General features: G+C 42.6%; 1 protein-coding gene and 1 pseudogene across 2 annotated transcripts; one reads left to right on the top strand and one right to left on the bottom strand.

Annotated features, from left to right (window-relative positions):
* Positions 1 to 615: 615 nt before the first annotated feature.
* LOC129677303 (C-type lectin domain family 4 member A-like) lies at positions 616 to 13,188 on the bottom strand. 2 transcript variants are annotated; one of them, XM_055607945.1, is made up of 7 exons: positions 13,091 to 13,188; positions 12,033 to 12,280; positions 10,911 to 11,027; positions 7,048 to 7,149; positions 4,965 to 5,119; positions 2,160 to 2,272; positions 616 to 1,124 (listed from the first exon to the last, which is right to left on the bottom strand). In XM_055607945.1, the coding sequence occupies exons 2-7, from the start codon at positions 12,109 to 12,111 to the stop codon at positions 983 to 985; spliced, it is 708 nt and encodes a 235-aa protein (XP_055463920.1). In that variant the 5' UTR covers positions 12,112 to 12,280; positions 13,091 to 13,188; the 3' UTR covers positions 616 to 982. The 2 variants fall into 2 exon arrangements, with proteins under 2 accessions (XP_055463920.1, XP_055463919.1); XM_055607944.1 differs by lacking the exon at positions 13,091 to 13,188 and having other exon boundaries at positions 12,033 to 12,326.
* LOC129677305 (eukaryotic translation elongation factor 1 epsilon-1-like) lies at positions 8,125 to 8,986 on the top strand (annotated as a pseudogene).
* Positions 13,189 to 15,866: the final 2,678 nt, after the last annotated feature.

Genomic DNA, 15,866 nt, shown 5'->3' on the forward strand with positions numbered 1-15,866 from the left:
AGACAGGCAAGATCACACATAATATCAGAAAATAGTTGTTAAATTTTCTAAGAGCGATAATGCTGTTTGGTGCTGAAATATTGGATGGACATCCATCCACAGGGCAAAGACTGGCCCTAATGTGGCAGGCACCAAGGTGGGACACCAAGAATCACTCGAGGGACAGGTAGGAGGTTCTATCTTCTTCAACTTGCTGTTGATGTAGTTCACCCAGTCCAGGATCAGCCACCCAGTAGAGGCCTATGTCAGCCTCACAGCACCCATAGATTCTGCCTAGCCATGGAGACCAAGTTCTTGAATGGTTTCTGAGAGCATAGGTACTGGGAGACATGAGAAAATGGTGGTGGAAGGGGGCACAAACTGGCAGAGAAAATATGAGTAAGTACCGAGGATCAAAGTGACAATAGGTAACAGTATCACCCTGTGTCTGAATTTGCTCAACAAGATCTTAAATGTTCTAACACCACACACATACCCAAACACACACACACACACACACACACACACACACACACAAATAAACAAACATGCACCTGTAGTAGATAATCAAGGATGTTATCAACCTAATTGTGGTAGCCGCTGCACAATACATTTACTTATCAAGTCAAGACACTATAAAATAAGAATGCATGATTTATTTGTCAATTACACATCAATAAAGGCAAAGACAGAGAGAGAAAGAGAGAGAGAGGAGGAGGAGGGCACTATCAGCAAATAAGACTTTGGGAATCTGGGAATGGACAGAGAGGCTTGTGTGCTTCCACATATGCACAAAGTCTCTCCTGTGCAACCTCTGGTACATGAAAAAATTCTCATTATATAAAAGAAGGATGAATGAAAAGGAGGTATATATATATATACCAGTATTATCATATGTCCCTACTTCAAACTCTATGAACGTGTCTTCCACATGAAGAAATTCCCAGGTGTCTTTGTGATGCTGGGTAACAGTGCAGTTGCATGTCCACGGAGGATGCTTGACTCATAAGTACACTTTCTTCGCCTGACAAACTGACTGCTGTTTATCACTGCAAGGGATGTCATTCCAGCCCCATACAGGTTTCCGATAATTTATTGTAACACATTGCTCCTTCGGATTGTTGGGCTCACCTTCATGCCAGAATCTGGAATGGAGAAAAGAGCATCAGGGTGTGTCCTACAATAATGTTTGAAAAGAGAAAGCAAGGGTAACCAAGCCTGAGGATGAGGTTGGAATTTGTGGAAATCAGATTCAGGTATGAACAAATCAAGCACTCTCCATCACCCACATCTGACATTTCCCTTGATAACAAGACCTACAGCACTCAATGCAATATCAGTGTGATTCTTAAAAGTTCTCCCAGCACACACCTCGGAGGCTACTGCTTCTTCATCCCTAGGTATTGGTACCAGGAGACAGCCAATTAATGATGCTTATTTTATGCGGAAAGGTTCTCTTCTTATTCTTATGTTTTAATGAAGTTGGTTTTTTCTTCATTTTACAATGAAATTGTTTTAGAGACTTCAGAACTAGTTAAAATACTAGATAATCTACTTATTCCTGTCATCTAGTACAAGTAATTGACCTGGATTCCTAGTTTTCTTCTCAGAAAACTGAGAAAGACAATAATATCATGACATATTTCTCACAACCTATTAGGACAGAATAAGGCAACATACTAAGGTACTAAGAGTTTTTAAATAATTACATAAATATGAAATACTGCAATATCAGATTGAGGGCTTTTGATTTATGAAAACAATCAGTTACGATCTTGACATGAATTTTTCTTAGAAAGGTATAAATGATGGCTGGAGAGATGGCTCAGACATTAAGAGAGCTTGCTGCTTTTCTAGAAAACATGAGATTCCGTTCCAACACCCATATCGGCAAGGTCACACCATCTGTAACCCCAGTTCCAAGGCATCCAGCACCAGCTTATGCGCTCCTTGGACACCCACACACACTCTTCAAACTCAACTCCCTCATCCCTAGTGGAAGTAGCAGTAACATGTGTCTCACAGGACTCCTGTGATGAGTAAATGGGGGACTAAAAGTAACTCCATTCCCCGGAGTTACACCAGGAGTGAGCTATTTTAGATTTATAACTGAAGCTGGAACAATCTAAATTCTCCTCATGTACAGGACCCAGGACTCCTCTAAGCGACTCTAGACTCACGTGGCACTCTCATTGTATGGTGTCCCATCAACCCATCGCCACTGTCCATGGCCTGGATCCTGCAGCCCTATAAAATAACCAGCACCAGTGTCCAGGATCCTGGTGATGAAATCCTAGGAGGAAAGAAAGATTCAGCTTTCAGCCTGGATTGAGTACTTCTTTTTCTATTATAGACTTTTTGTATGATCTTTTAAAAATTATTTTAATTATACAAAATTATAGAGCGCAATATAATGCACATATGCACATACATAATAATACAATCTAGTCGCAGAGGAATTTTATTTTTCACAACATGGCTGCTCTGGCAAGAGATCACATCCAAAGACTCTCTAGGCCTATGTGATCTAGCTGGAATACAGACATGCCTTTAATCCCAGGAAACAGAGGCAAGCAGATCTCAGAGGTCAAGGCCAGCCTGGTATAGTGCAAGTTTTAGGTAAAGAAAAGCTTAAGACCAGGCATCATGGTACACACCTCTGATCCCAGCATTTAGGAGACAGGGGCCTGCAGATATCTGAGTTCTAGGCAGATCTGTTCAGGCAGTTCCTTTTGAGAGTGAGTTGAGAGACTGTGCCATGAAGTTGAGTTTGTGGCAGTTCAGCTCATGGAATTCAGAGGCAGTTTTTACCAGGAGTTTTACAGAAAGAGGTTGAAGGGAGAACAAGCTAGACACAGGAGAAGACAGAATAGGCCAGAGAATGAGAAGGAGCCAGAAGATTAGAACAAATTGCTAGAGTAAGTTTGAGTACAAGCAGAGCAATTCAGTGAGAAACTGAGAGAAGCCAGATTCAATCAGTCAGCTTGGAGAGGGGCTTGAGCCAGAACAGCTAAGTTGAATAAACCAGCCACAGCTTGGAAAGAACTAGAAAAGGGGAGTTTATTCAGCAGTAAGTTTCAGAGGCTGAAAACATTCTAGGCTTAAATAAGATTGTATGGAGGCTAGAAGCTTCCAGGACTAGGTTAGGTTAGCAGATGGAGCCTCCAAGACAACAATTACATCTAACAAATGAAAGGTGCTTTTACACCTAGTTAATCTCTCTAGGCCCTTAAACAGTTTTCAGTTTTCAAAGAGAGGAGCCACACACCCCCAAGAGTGCACGTCTTCTCTGGATGACCATGACGCAGTCAAAGTCATTTTCATGATACTGGAAAGTGATGCAGGATATTTGATCCTGAAAGGGTTAGACTAACTTTGTAACTTATATGTCTTCTAAAGCCTATAGTTTTGAGTTTTAGGTCCAGGTTAAGCTAAAGCCTCTTAGTACCTTTCCAGAGAATGGAGGAATGTGACCCTATCTGTGAGGACAGATATTAAAAAAGGCAAGCAAGCAAAGACCTTCACTCAGCAAAAGAAGGACCAGACCCTTGTCTTTGAGATAGCATTTCTTAGCAACGAACCTAGACTTCTTCTGAGTAGCTTTTGACCTTCAGCCAAAAGTCTGCAGCCCCTAATCTTCAAGGATGAGCTAACCACCCCCACCTTCAATTGCAGCTGCATCCACACTTGGCAGGACTGGCCAAGCTTGAGCACCTAAGACTAACCAATTACCTTACTTTATAGCTTCCTCATCCAATCCTAAATTGCCAAAACTGCAACTTCAAATTTCCCACAATTTTTCTTTTAAAAACCTAAAGGCCTTTGTCTCCTGGTGCCACTCTTTGCTGACCAGCAGGGGTGACCCCATTGTGCAATGGTTAAACCTCTTGCTTTTGCAATGAGTCTTGGTCTGGGGGAGTTTCTGGGAAGGGCACGATCTTGAACTCCTGAGCTGTGAGACCCCAGGTCTTACAATCCCATTGTGAACCCTGAAATTGTGAACTGTAAAACACAACTTTAATCCAAAAACTTTTTATTTATTGTAAATAGGTGATTATGGTGTGGCTCAGCCCTAGCACACACCTTTAATCCAAGAGCTTTCTGTACACAGGATTTAATAAAGTTAACTCTAGGTCAAGAGGCAAATCAAGAAACCAGCTGACAGGGAGGGACTTTGAGTTGAGGGGTACTTAAGATAGTGTGGAGAAGAAAGGGCTTTTTAGCCCAAGCTCTGGCTTTAGCTTAGGCTTCACTTCCTCAGCTCCCTGACTTTTTGGGCTTTGAGCTAGCAAGTCTTCAGCCTTGGGTTTTTTGGCCTTTTCCTCCTAGGCTGGCAGTTGTACTAGTGAGCCTTTTGGGTTTTTTCCATCCAGACCTGAGCTGAGATGGAAGGAAGGTGGTTACTTTCTCTGCCTCTCTGAGCTAGCAGGTTTTCACCCCAGCATCTGGATCTTGAGTCTTTATTGGTAAAAAAGAATGGTTGGGAATTTCATTTTTATTTCTAACAACAGGAAACAATCCCTGATCATGATCATAATGAATTTTCATCTCAGACTCACTCCGGTCTTTTCCTCAACACCATTCCTGAAAGTTGTGTATGAGAGAATTTTACACACTTAGTTTTAATCATTCTCCATTCATAGCTTTGGATATTTTGTTTCTGATGGTTGGTTGTGACTCCTGATTTGCTCTTGGTACTATAGGAAGCCTTAGAGTGCTGAAGTCACAAACTGGCCTTTCAAGCAGAAACATCCCATTCTTCCCTCCATCCTCATGTATTGGCCTGATGCCACAGTTCCCTGGAGGATGTTTAGGTCCACAGAAGTGGGAGCAGGTGTAGAACACAAAGGCTGAATCAACCTTTCTGCCTATCTGATGGAAAGCCTTCTGCCACAGCACCAATACCCATGTTAACACAACCCCCTCTTGGTAAAAAGAGGCAGACAGTAGGCCTGGCCCAGGCCCCACTCTCTCCCAGGATGCACCTGCTCTTCCTGGCTGTGGATCACCAGCAGATGAGCACCCATGCTGGAGCAGTTCTCCTCACTCTCATTCCAAGATGCCACCGAGTCAATCGAAGGGAAATAGCAGTGGGAACCAAATGGCTTCCAGTCCTTTGGGCAACAGCTCCAGACTTTGTCTTTGGGATAAGAAGAAGGAAATGTAAGTGCCACATAATAAAGTTGCTTGTGTACAGAAACCATATGGTAGCTGAAACTCCCAACTGCTCCCAGATGCAGCAAGGAGCCCCTAGAAACCCAAGACTACTTCCATTGGCACAATGTCAGGGCCCCTTTGTCCTACTGAGGTCCCAGAAGGAGCCAGAGAGGTCAAGCATACACAAGAAAACATACAGAATCAACTAACTTGGGTTCACAGGGGCTCACAGAGACTGAACCACCAACAAGAGAGCATGCATGAGATATAACTAGGCCCCTTACACATATGTAACAAATGTGCAAATTGGTCTTCATGCGGGACCCCTAAGAACCAGAGCAGGGGCTAACTCTGACCCTGCTGCTTGCCTTTGAATCCCTTTCCCCTAACTGGGCTGCCTTGTCCAGGCTCAATTGAAGAAGATGAGTGTTGTCTTATTGCAACTTGATATACCAAAGCCAGCCAATTTCCGGGGGAGACCAACCCTTCTCTGAAAAGAGTGGGAGGAGGGAAGATGAGAGGAAGGTCCTGAGAAAAGAGGAGGTATCACCATACCTGACTTCAAGCTAGACCATAGAGCATGGTGCCAACACAAAAGCAGACATGTTGGTCAGTGAAAAAGAGAACCACAAATATAAATCCACACATCTATTTTTTTTTCACCAAAAAATCCATATCAGAAGAAAATAGCCTCTACAACAAATTGTCTTAGAGAAAACTAGCTACCAATGTGCAGAAAGATGAAGCTAGATGCATAACCATTCTGTATAAAAACTGACTCTAAAATAGAGTCTAAATGGATTAAACACCTCACTGAGAGACCCAAAACTCTGAAATTTTACAAGAAAAAGATAAGGAAAACTCTTCAAGATGCGGGCATAGGCAAGGGCTCCCTGAATAGACTGCAGGCTTCTATAGGGCAAAGGCTGAGTGAAGAGAGAGCTGTGGAGAAAGGCAGGAAGCCCAGGCAAGCTCAAATGGCAGAGGGAAACATCAAGTGTTTTTCAAAAGGTATCTTGCCCAGGACAATAAACTGTGCCTATTTGGGGCCATAGGGTGTAATCCAAAGACATCTCAATTACAGATGTCGAAGACAATAGAGAAACTTTGCTTTCTCAGGGCCAAAGTGGTGAGCACCCCCCTCTCTTTCCTAAACCTAAGCAATACGCCTCCATAAGCCCACCTTCGAGCTTTGTGTACTAGAAAAACAAATTCTCTATTTAAATATTGAGTAACTTACACTTTGTAGGCCCTGTAGCCAAGAGAGCCACATGATTCTCTCTCTCTCTCTCTCTCTCTCTCTCTCTCTCTCTCTCTCACACACACACACACACACACACACACACACACACACACACACACACACACACACACTTGAGGGGCTACAGAAACGGCTCAGTGCTTAATAGTGTGTCCTGCCCTTGCAGAGGACTGGAGTTCAGTTCCCAGCACCCATGACCTGTGGCTCACAACACCATATACCTCCAGCTCCAGGAGATCTGACACCCTCTTCTGGCCTCTGCAGGCACTACACTCATACAAACCCACAGAGAAACACGTTCATATAACGTATTTTAAATTAAAAATAAAATCTTAGACACACACACTGGAACAGGACTCCGTGGAGTTGCTTGCCGTCAGATCTGCTTCATTTTCCAGAAGCTCTTTTCAGTTTCCAATAAAATTCAACTCGATCCTATATTGGTTCTCCCTGAAACTTTTTTTTTTTTTTTTTTTTGATACTAGACAGCTACACATTCCAATCATGCCTAATTGGAAACCTTCAAAAAGAACTGCACGGGCAGCTGTAGCGAGTTCATGGATGACGTCATAATCCCATAGTGCCCTTTGCCAACGGAGCTACCTGAAAACCTAGTTGGGAATGCCGATTCTAGGCACATTAAGTTTTACCTTCCGAGAGTGGATGCCATTTTGTACACTCCAATTCAGTATAATACAGTTCTTTCATAACTGTTTTTTCTTCAAGAAGCTGAGCATATTTTTTAAGCAGAGCTGTAAAACAGAATAAAAAATCTTTATTCTTTTACTTTCTTACATTCTTTATAGAAACAAAATCTGTACGTGTCCAGTTACCTGCGTAGGTTAGAGCCTGCCTGGGACACAGTCCCCATCACCATAACTGAGTGTGTTGGCTGTAGTGCTAGCACTTGGGAATTACAAGCAGGAAGGTCAGAAGTGTCAGGTCGTCCTTAACTACACAAGCTAGTAGAGTTAGTTGTTTGGTTGGCCGGTTTAGTTAGTTAGCTAGTTAGTTAGTTAATGCCTAGCCTGGGCTACACGAGACCTGCCAAAAGAAGAAAATTTTCTATTGCCCCACAGCCAATAAAACCCTATTCCTATTGGACCACAGATATCTCCAGGAAGAGCTGAAAGGATGGGGCAGATCTCTCATCCTGGGTATTCTTCAACTTTCAACAGAGGGCACACTAATAGACTGCATCTGATGACAAATTCTCTTAAGTATGTGCATAGTGCAGAAGGGGTGAGGGTGAAATGAGCTAACTGAGACTAGTTCTGGGGTAGCTTACAACAGAAGTCATAAAAGAGCCCGGTAGTGATCCGAAGGACTTTGTTTTCGCTCTCTCCTTTCCTTTACCTCCCTCCACCCCAGCTAGCCCTCACTTCTCAGTATCCTCATGCTTTCACTGTTCCTAACTTAAAACTAACTCAACCTTTCCTGGAGAAACTAAATTTTATCTCCTACTTGTTCCTTAAGTTACCCAGCACATTCCGGCTTTTACCTCTGCTAATTTACCAAACTGTTCTTGAAATGGACCATCAGTGACTCTTATCAGACCTCTCTCTATGTAACTTCTCAAATTACCCAAGGCCGGTTGCTTCCTCCTTAACTCTTGGGAGATGGTGGCTCCCTCCAGTTTTGCCTGGTCCTGCTTGCTGTTGCTTCCTTCTCCTCCCACCTCTCTTAAAAATGGAACACTGTGCCACCCTCAGGAGCTGGGCCGGAAGATGGCGGCGGCCACGAAGCTGAGGCTGCTGGAGAAGTCTCTCCGACTGAGGCCGGGGAATAAGTACAGCTCCCAGGGCAAGCAGCAGATTCCAGTTCTACAAACAATGGTCCAAGTCTAATGGGATTGAGTACCATCACGACCCATCTAGTCAAGCAAGCCAAGAAGGAACACTTGCTGGAGAGCACTGCAGAAGAAAAGGCAGGTGTTCAGCAGTGGCTAGAGTTCAGGGTCACTCGAGTAGACGGACACTCCAGTAAAGAAGATGCCCACGCTCTGCTGAAGGATCTTAATTCCTATCTTGAAGATAAAGTCTACCTGGCAGGACATATAGCATTACGCTGGCGGACATCCTACTATATTACTGGCTTCATCGCTTTATAGTTGACCTGACTCAAGTTCAAGAAAAGGAGAAATACCTTAATGTGTCTCACTGGTTTTGTCACATTCAGCACTATCCAGACATCAGGCAACATCTGTCTACTGTTGTCTTCATCAAGAACAGAAGTGTGATAGAAAGCATATTTTGGACCATGGTACTAATGTGAATTAATATGACGTCATTGTTTCTTTGCTAATGTTGGTGGAATTTTTAAAGTGTAAGCCCAAGTCCGAGTGTTTCATTTGTCCCTCAGTTGAAGCTTTGCAATTTTTTAATGTAAAAATTCAACTGTTAGCCCAACAAATCACAGTCAGATTACAAATTATCTCGGTTTTTTTTTAGGCGAAATTGACTTTAATAAAAGTTGCAAATCAGTGGCTCAATCTTTTAAAAAGTCACTCTGTCAGTGGTTCCTATCTGTCTATTTACCTCTTTCGTGTTTTTAAGATTCATTTTCCCCTTAGATATTTATAGTAGTTTGTTAAAACATGGTAAATTATTCTGAGGATTCAGAAAGGGAAGATAGATATATTTGTTCTCAAAATATTTATGTGCTCTAGTAAATGTGGTTTTAAAAATCAAAAAAAAAAAAAAAGAAACACTGCAAGCTAATTCCATCTGTATTTCTCTTTCTCCTTCAAATTCCTCTTCCTTAGTGATACTGCATTTTCCTGGGTTGGCAGAGTTGGGGTTTTGTGGGAGTGGTTTGTTTGTTAGTCTGTTTTTGTTATTTGCTGCCTAAAAGCCAAGGTCTTCTAAAACGTACTCCTCTTTCCTAAAATACGCTAATATGAGCCCAGCTAAATCTGAGGTTAACGTGATCATCAACAAAACGTAAGTCATCACATTCCAACCCAAACCTACCACTGATCTTACTCCTCTTCAAATAGACTCATGACTGTTGACTTTGTGAGATCAGAATATCAAAGCCGTAGCTCATTTCTTTCTGTGCCCTGGTTCCCAACTATCAATACTGACCAAAACTTTGCCCCGTTTTTGGTTGAAGCTACCTCTTCTTCTGTAAATCACTAGCATGATCCTTAGGTCAAGCCCCCACCTCTTCTCAAATGGATTCTGCATTAGTTTCATAGTTTTTACACCTCTGTAATGGCACACTCCAGGAAGTCAAATTCTTCAGTGTCTCTGTGTGTCTGTGGCACATTGCAAAACTGAACACTTCTCAATCTTCCCTATATCTGCATCCATTTGGATGATGTCTTTGCAGTTCCTTATTCGAAAGACTCGGATTATTTCTACATGGCCTGATTTGAGCTGCCTTTAAGACATTTTTTTTTTTTTTTTGGCTACTATAATACGCAGAATCAAATGACTGTTAGCTCCATTTCTGAGCTTGGCTTACTGCCTCCGTCTGTCCTGGAAGTCTGAAGTTGTAGTGAGAAGCTGGGCTGCCTATCACTGATGTCTGACTCCACAACAATGAGCAATTTCACCTAGGATCATGGAATCTCCCAAGAGAGATTAGGCTCAGTAAAGCCACTTACCAGGAATTAAAATAGTTCAACTAATCTACGAAGGTTTAGGCCAGCTAATGACTCAGCAACAGCTACTAAAATAAAATAACAGAGAGGAAACACATGTGATACCGCATGCATTATTTTATTACCTGAGTTCAGTTTTGTCTGCCCTCTACAGTTTCACTTTAATACACACCCGTATCTGCCTCTATTTCCCATGCTCCCATGTATCTATGACATCGCTGTCACTCATGGCATCTCCTCCAAACTTTCCTTAGCCCCCTGTGCTTAATTCTTAATTCCTACCTGCAGAGCACTTCCCACGTGATTTTTTAAGCACACTGGCTCACTTGACTAGTTTCCAAATTTCTTGAGACTGAGAGCTGTAGCTCTTTTTGGACTCTCTGCCATGCTGCCCAACATATAGTAAATGAATATTACTCATTATTGATTGAACAAATGACACCTAAAATGTGAAAGCTAATCTGCAGAGAAATACACTATTTTCTAAACTAGTTTTCAGGTCTCAAACAGTCTGGAAGAGAAATATATATATATATAGAAGGGAATTCACTGGCGCACTGTCCCTGGAATAGCCCTCTCCCTCTCTTCTCATCCCCCTACTCATTCCAAACTATGAGTGTCTGTGCATCCAATGGGGCTGACTTCTAAATGCTGCTGAGGAAACACAGATTCATCCTCAGGACTGCAGTCTAATACAGATGCCCCAGGATTTCCCACTGTGACACCAGCAAACACTCACATGCTTCTCTAGTGAGCATGAATGATTTTTACAGAAGAGTAATTCTGAAACAGAGCAAAATTCCCAATGTTATCTATCTCCCCAGGGAAAGTTGCTTTTTCAGGGTTCGGTCTGTCTAACGGGTACCTTTTCTTCTCTTTGCTCTCTTGTTCCACTGGCATACTTACTGATCAGAGAACCAGAGAATAAAATTGTCAGCAGCAGGAAATATACTATGAGTGAGGTCAGGAGGACTTTGGAGAATTTATGACAAATTTTCTGATATGTGTTCTTCTTCTCAGGAACTGAAAAACAAACAAAATTTATTTCCCGAATTCTGTTTTTACTTCTTCTTCTTTCCCCTACTCTTCTGCTTCTGAGCATGATAAAACCTAATAATGTGATGTTTGAAATCATAAATGCAAATAGGAAATAATCATGCTAATTATAGAAACATTACAATATATATAATATTCATCCCGAACATTAAGAATTAGTGTTGCCATTATTTTGATCTGTATCTTTCTAACATGTTTAAAGCTTTTACACATAAATGTATATTTTTCACAATTAGAACATTACAAATACTGACTTGAGACTATCATTTTATTTGACATTAAATCATGACTTTTTTTCCTTTATGATTTCTTGTTTTATTTTGAGATACTGTCTTGTTGTGTACCCAAGGCATACCTTGAATTCTCTATATAGTCCAACCTGGCCTCAAACTCATAACAATGCCCCTGTCTCCCCCTCCTGAGTTTTAGGATTACAGGCATGTACCAGCATATCTAGAAGACCATTTTTTAATTATATCATCATGTCTTCTTTATCAGTTTCATAGTGATTGCGCAGTGTTTCAATATATACTTTTAAAGTCTTTCAGCTTAGTCAAGAAGTCTTTGTTCAGCAGCTCTCATTTTACAATAAAATCACCACATTTTAAATCGCCACTTCTAAAGAGTTACAACAGTGAAAGAAGCTATTCAGCACTTAGATGCCAAACAGAGTATGATATGTTACCAAAGAGAGATAGGGAAATTATTATACTGTGGCTTAACTTTTACATGCATTTATTTGTTTTTATCTGTAGAAAAGATACAATAACATGGTGCGAATTTTTCTAGATGATAAAAGTAATGGCAACACCTTCTCTTTCCCACTGCACAATCCCACAACCTTTCACATCTGTCTACAGGCAACACCTTGGTTGAGATTCCAGGGACCCACAGACACAGCAGCAACTAAGATCATCTGCCTTTGTCCTTTACAGCACCACTAACTGGGGTCAGCAGAAAATGCATTCTTACCTGATGAGTCTGTGCTGATGTCTGAGGAGTCAAATTTATTTTTGAAGTTCGTGTTAATATAAATGTCTTCTGAAAACATGCTGAGAAGAACTCTTCCCCTTCCCTCAGAAGACGTGTGTCATCCCTTCTTTAAAATGTCTCTTGAACAAGAGACAAAGGTGGCAGCAAATTACCCCAGCACGAGTAGGGAAGACAGGCAGTTACAGACAGACGCCCAAGACGAGCAGCCTGAGGTCCAATCCCTTGACCTGCAAAGGGAGAATAGCACACCGAAAATGTGCCCAGTCCAACCATACAAATTACAACAATACCAAGAGCTCGAAGGGGGAGAGAAAAGAACAGGAAGGAATGGAAAAGAGGAACCAGGCCTTTAGAGAAGCCAAACTCCTCAGAGTTGATATTCTGACGCTCAAACTGAGGCAACCTCCACACTAAAGCCTCCTCTACCCAGCTTGTGCTGATTCCTGGCCCCTGAAGAGCTGCCCCATAGCCTAACACCACGCTCAAGTCACTGCCATGGCAGAAGCATTCTACACCCCAAAGGCACCTGGTACACACCCTAGCCTGTCCCGGCACACAGGGAGTGTCTGCGCGCTGCGCAGGCTCTGGGACCCCACCCCAGTTCTACCTTATGCACGAGGTAGAACTTTAGCCCGCCTGGGCTCTGAGGGACCAGGTCCTCCACCCCAGCAAGGATTCCCTCTTTATCCTGAATGTCACTGAGTTCCCAGCCTGTGTCCTCCACTCCTATGCTCTGTGCTTCGCCAGGCTCCTGAAACCCACGCCAGGCTTACCGTCTTCGAGGAAGGTCCCCTCATCCTGCTGAGTCTCAGAATCTCAGCCTGACTAGAAGCCAAAGCCATGCACTGGTGTCCATCCTCGCCTCTCCCAGATGCCGAGGTGTCACACCGGGCTTTGCTCCTTGAGAAACCTCTGCTCAGTCCTCTGGGGTTCTGACTATCCACGAGATGCGCCCTCAAGCATGGATGCCCTCCTCACACTTCTTGAGCTCAGACTCCCTGCAGCTTCCCACTGTTGGACACAGATGCGCTCCTCACCTTTCAGGCTCTGACACCTCCCAGCAGGCTGCTGCTTGTGGACTCACTCCCCAGTCCGGACACTTTCACGCCCTCAGCGCTTGGGCTGCGATTTGCGGTCAAACTAGCCCTCCGCACAGCCAGGTCATTGCTTCCCTTTGCTCCCACAACACGATGGACACCTACCCTGCCTGAAATTGAATTAGTTACTAAGAAAAGGAGAAATGGTCTTTTTTTTTTTTTAAAGGATAGATAGGAAAAAAAAACAAGAGAATTAGTTGTTCTTCATATGTGGTCCAGGGATCCGGTGATTCACACCCTCCCAACTGTAATCACTGATTCCCAGACTCTTATCATTCAAGCTCCTTATACGAAAGCGAGTTTGAAAGTTACCTCAATCTCCCTAGGAAAAAAAAATCACATTGTGAACTAACATTACTGTGTCATCAAAATTCCCAGTCCCCATCTGATTCACAACATCAAACTCTTATTTCTCAGTCACACTTTATTTGCCTAAGGCTGACTGCAATTCTGCTTGGATCCTCTCCATGTGTTTCCTCATTCTGGAGCCAAGACCACAGAGCAGTTGAATATGCAACATGCTCCTTTATTTGAAAAACCAAACACAAGGCTGGAGAAATAATTCAGCAGTTAAGAACACTGTCTTCCAGACCTCTGTTCTTCCAGAGGTCCTGAGTTCAATTCCCAGCACGGTGGCTCGTAACCCTCTATATTGCAATAGATTGATTATAGAATCACCCTAGCTACCTATCGACACATGAAGAAAGAGAGGGTGGTGCATATACACAATGGAATTTTTACCCGACTGTAAAGAACAAAGTTATGACATTAGCAAGAAAACAGATAGGGCTGAACATCGTTACATTAAACAAAATAAGCCAGACCCACAAGGACAAAGATTGAATTTTTTTCATATGCAAAATCTAGATTTGTGTGTGTGTTTGTGTGTGTGTCTATGTCTGTGTCTGTGGCTAAACAAGGGAAGAAAGAAAACCACATATATTAATGTGAGTGGTACATCTTAACTTGCTCATTTCTCGGAATGTTGTGTGGTTTTGCCCTTTGCCTGTACAGTAAGGAATTTGTTCAGCATTTTCCCCAGTCTCTGAGAGGTAGCCTCTAGCTTTTTGGGTTCTCCTAGTACTTTGTTGTTTCTTGGGAGTACTTATAAGGTTTATAATAACAAGATGATTGGGCAGGGGAAGGTCTTTCAGAAACACTGTGATTAGTATTTAGAATGATTAGAATGCCGGCTCTTTGACTGGTCTGTTTGGGTAGGAAAGGGATGCAGGAAGATGAGCCCAGCCTCATGCCATGGATGCCATAGTACACATATGGCAACTTAATCTCTCACCATCTACAGAAATCAACTCAGAATGATCAGACACTTAAATGTAAGCCATGAAACCACTCTAAGAAAACATAGAAGAGATATGAAGAAGGATGAAATCATGGCAGATGAGATGACTCAGCAGGTTCAAAAAAAAAAAAGTTTGTTAACAAGCCTGATGAGCTGAGTTTAATCTGTGGGACTAAAGTGCTATACAGAAATAACTGGTTCCCCTATGCCAATTGTCTTCTGACGGCCATATGTGTTGGGTAAGGCTTTTTGGTTTAAAAGGATCTACAACCCTTAGAGAAAACTAACGTTTCCCTCCCAGCAGCTAATATTCGCCAATGTCTCTGCAGCTAAGTGTGGGTTTCGTGCCTAGCTCCCATGCCCATGGTGGGATTTGCTATGACTTGGTCTTACCCATCCTGTAACGCCCACTGTGAGTCCATGTGGGCAGATGCCCTGCCATATCCAAATGACACTGTTTTCTTGTAGTCATCCATTACTGCTGGCTCTTAAACCTTCTGCTTCCTCTTCCACAATGTTCCCTGAGCCTGGCGGAGACAGAAGTTGTGGTATGCATGTCCCATTTAAGGTTAAACATTCTACCGCTTATTCTCCGCACTCTGGCCAGCCACGCACAGGACTCTGTGTTAATCATCACCTACTGCAAACTGAAGCCTCTCAGGAGAGGCCTGAGAGATGCATTGACCTATAGGTTCAATGATGAGCCTGTAAGAGTCAGTTGAACACTATGTCCATTTAGCTAAAAATAGCAAAAGATTCTCCCCTGCGGCCTACGACCTGTCCAGCCATAGGTTCTTAGCCCGATAATGATGTCAGGTATGTGTTTTATCTTATGGAGCAAAACTTCAATCTAATTGCAAAGTTATTGGTTACTGCCATGCTGTGGCAACCACGAGGGCACCACCAGGTCAGTCCCTGGATAAGACTGATGGGTACTTTTTTCCTCCGGTATTACGCATTGCGCCTTCCAGCGCCGTGAAAGCTAGACAGTAGGGATGAAGCTTCTAGGTCAAAATCAGCTTGATTTTTCCATGTCCTAAACCTCAAATAGGTAGTCTGCAGCCATACGGTCCGATCATAAAATTCTGGAGCATTACTCAGAACAGCTAAGTTATGGAATCAACCTAGTTGTCCAACAACGAAGGACTGGATAAAGAAAATGTGATGTAGGTAGACAAAGGAACTTTTCAGCCGTGAAAAAGACAAAGTCATGTCATTTTCAGGAAACTGTATGCTAGTGGAGATAATTATACTCCATGGATTAAACCAGTTTCACAATGAAATATAACATGTTTCTCATTTGTGATGCGTAGATTTTAAACAAAGGCATAAAAATAAAAGTGAGGTCACCTAGGGAAATGGAGATTAATGGGCAGCATAGGAAAGAGAAAAATGACAAAGTCATGGCATATATGA

Source organism: Psammomys obesus, unplaced genomic scaffold, assembly GCF_907164565.1.
Source record: "Psammomys obesus unplaced genomic scaffold, mPsaObe1.curated_primary_1811, whole genome shotgun sequence".
Lineage (NCBI taxonomy): Eukaryota > Metazoa > Chordata > Mammalia > Rodentia > Muridae > Psammomys > Psammomys obesus.

Bases quoted from the DNA above. Each gene is read 5' to 3' on its own strand.
- LOC129677303 (XM_055607945.1), bottom strand. From the start codon at position 12,111: ATGTTTTCAGAAGACATTTATATTAACACGAACTTCAAAAATAAATTT. The intron at 2,273-4,964 runs GTGCATCCTGGG...CTTTCCTCCTAG, and splicing joins TCCACAGCCAGGAAGAGCAG to GATTTCATCACCAGGATCCT. The intron at 1,125-2,159 runs GTGAGTCTAGAG...TCTCCATTCCAG, and splicing joins CCATACAATGAGAGTGCCAC to ATTCTGGCATGAAGGTGAGC.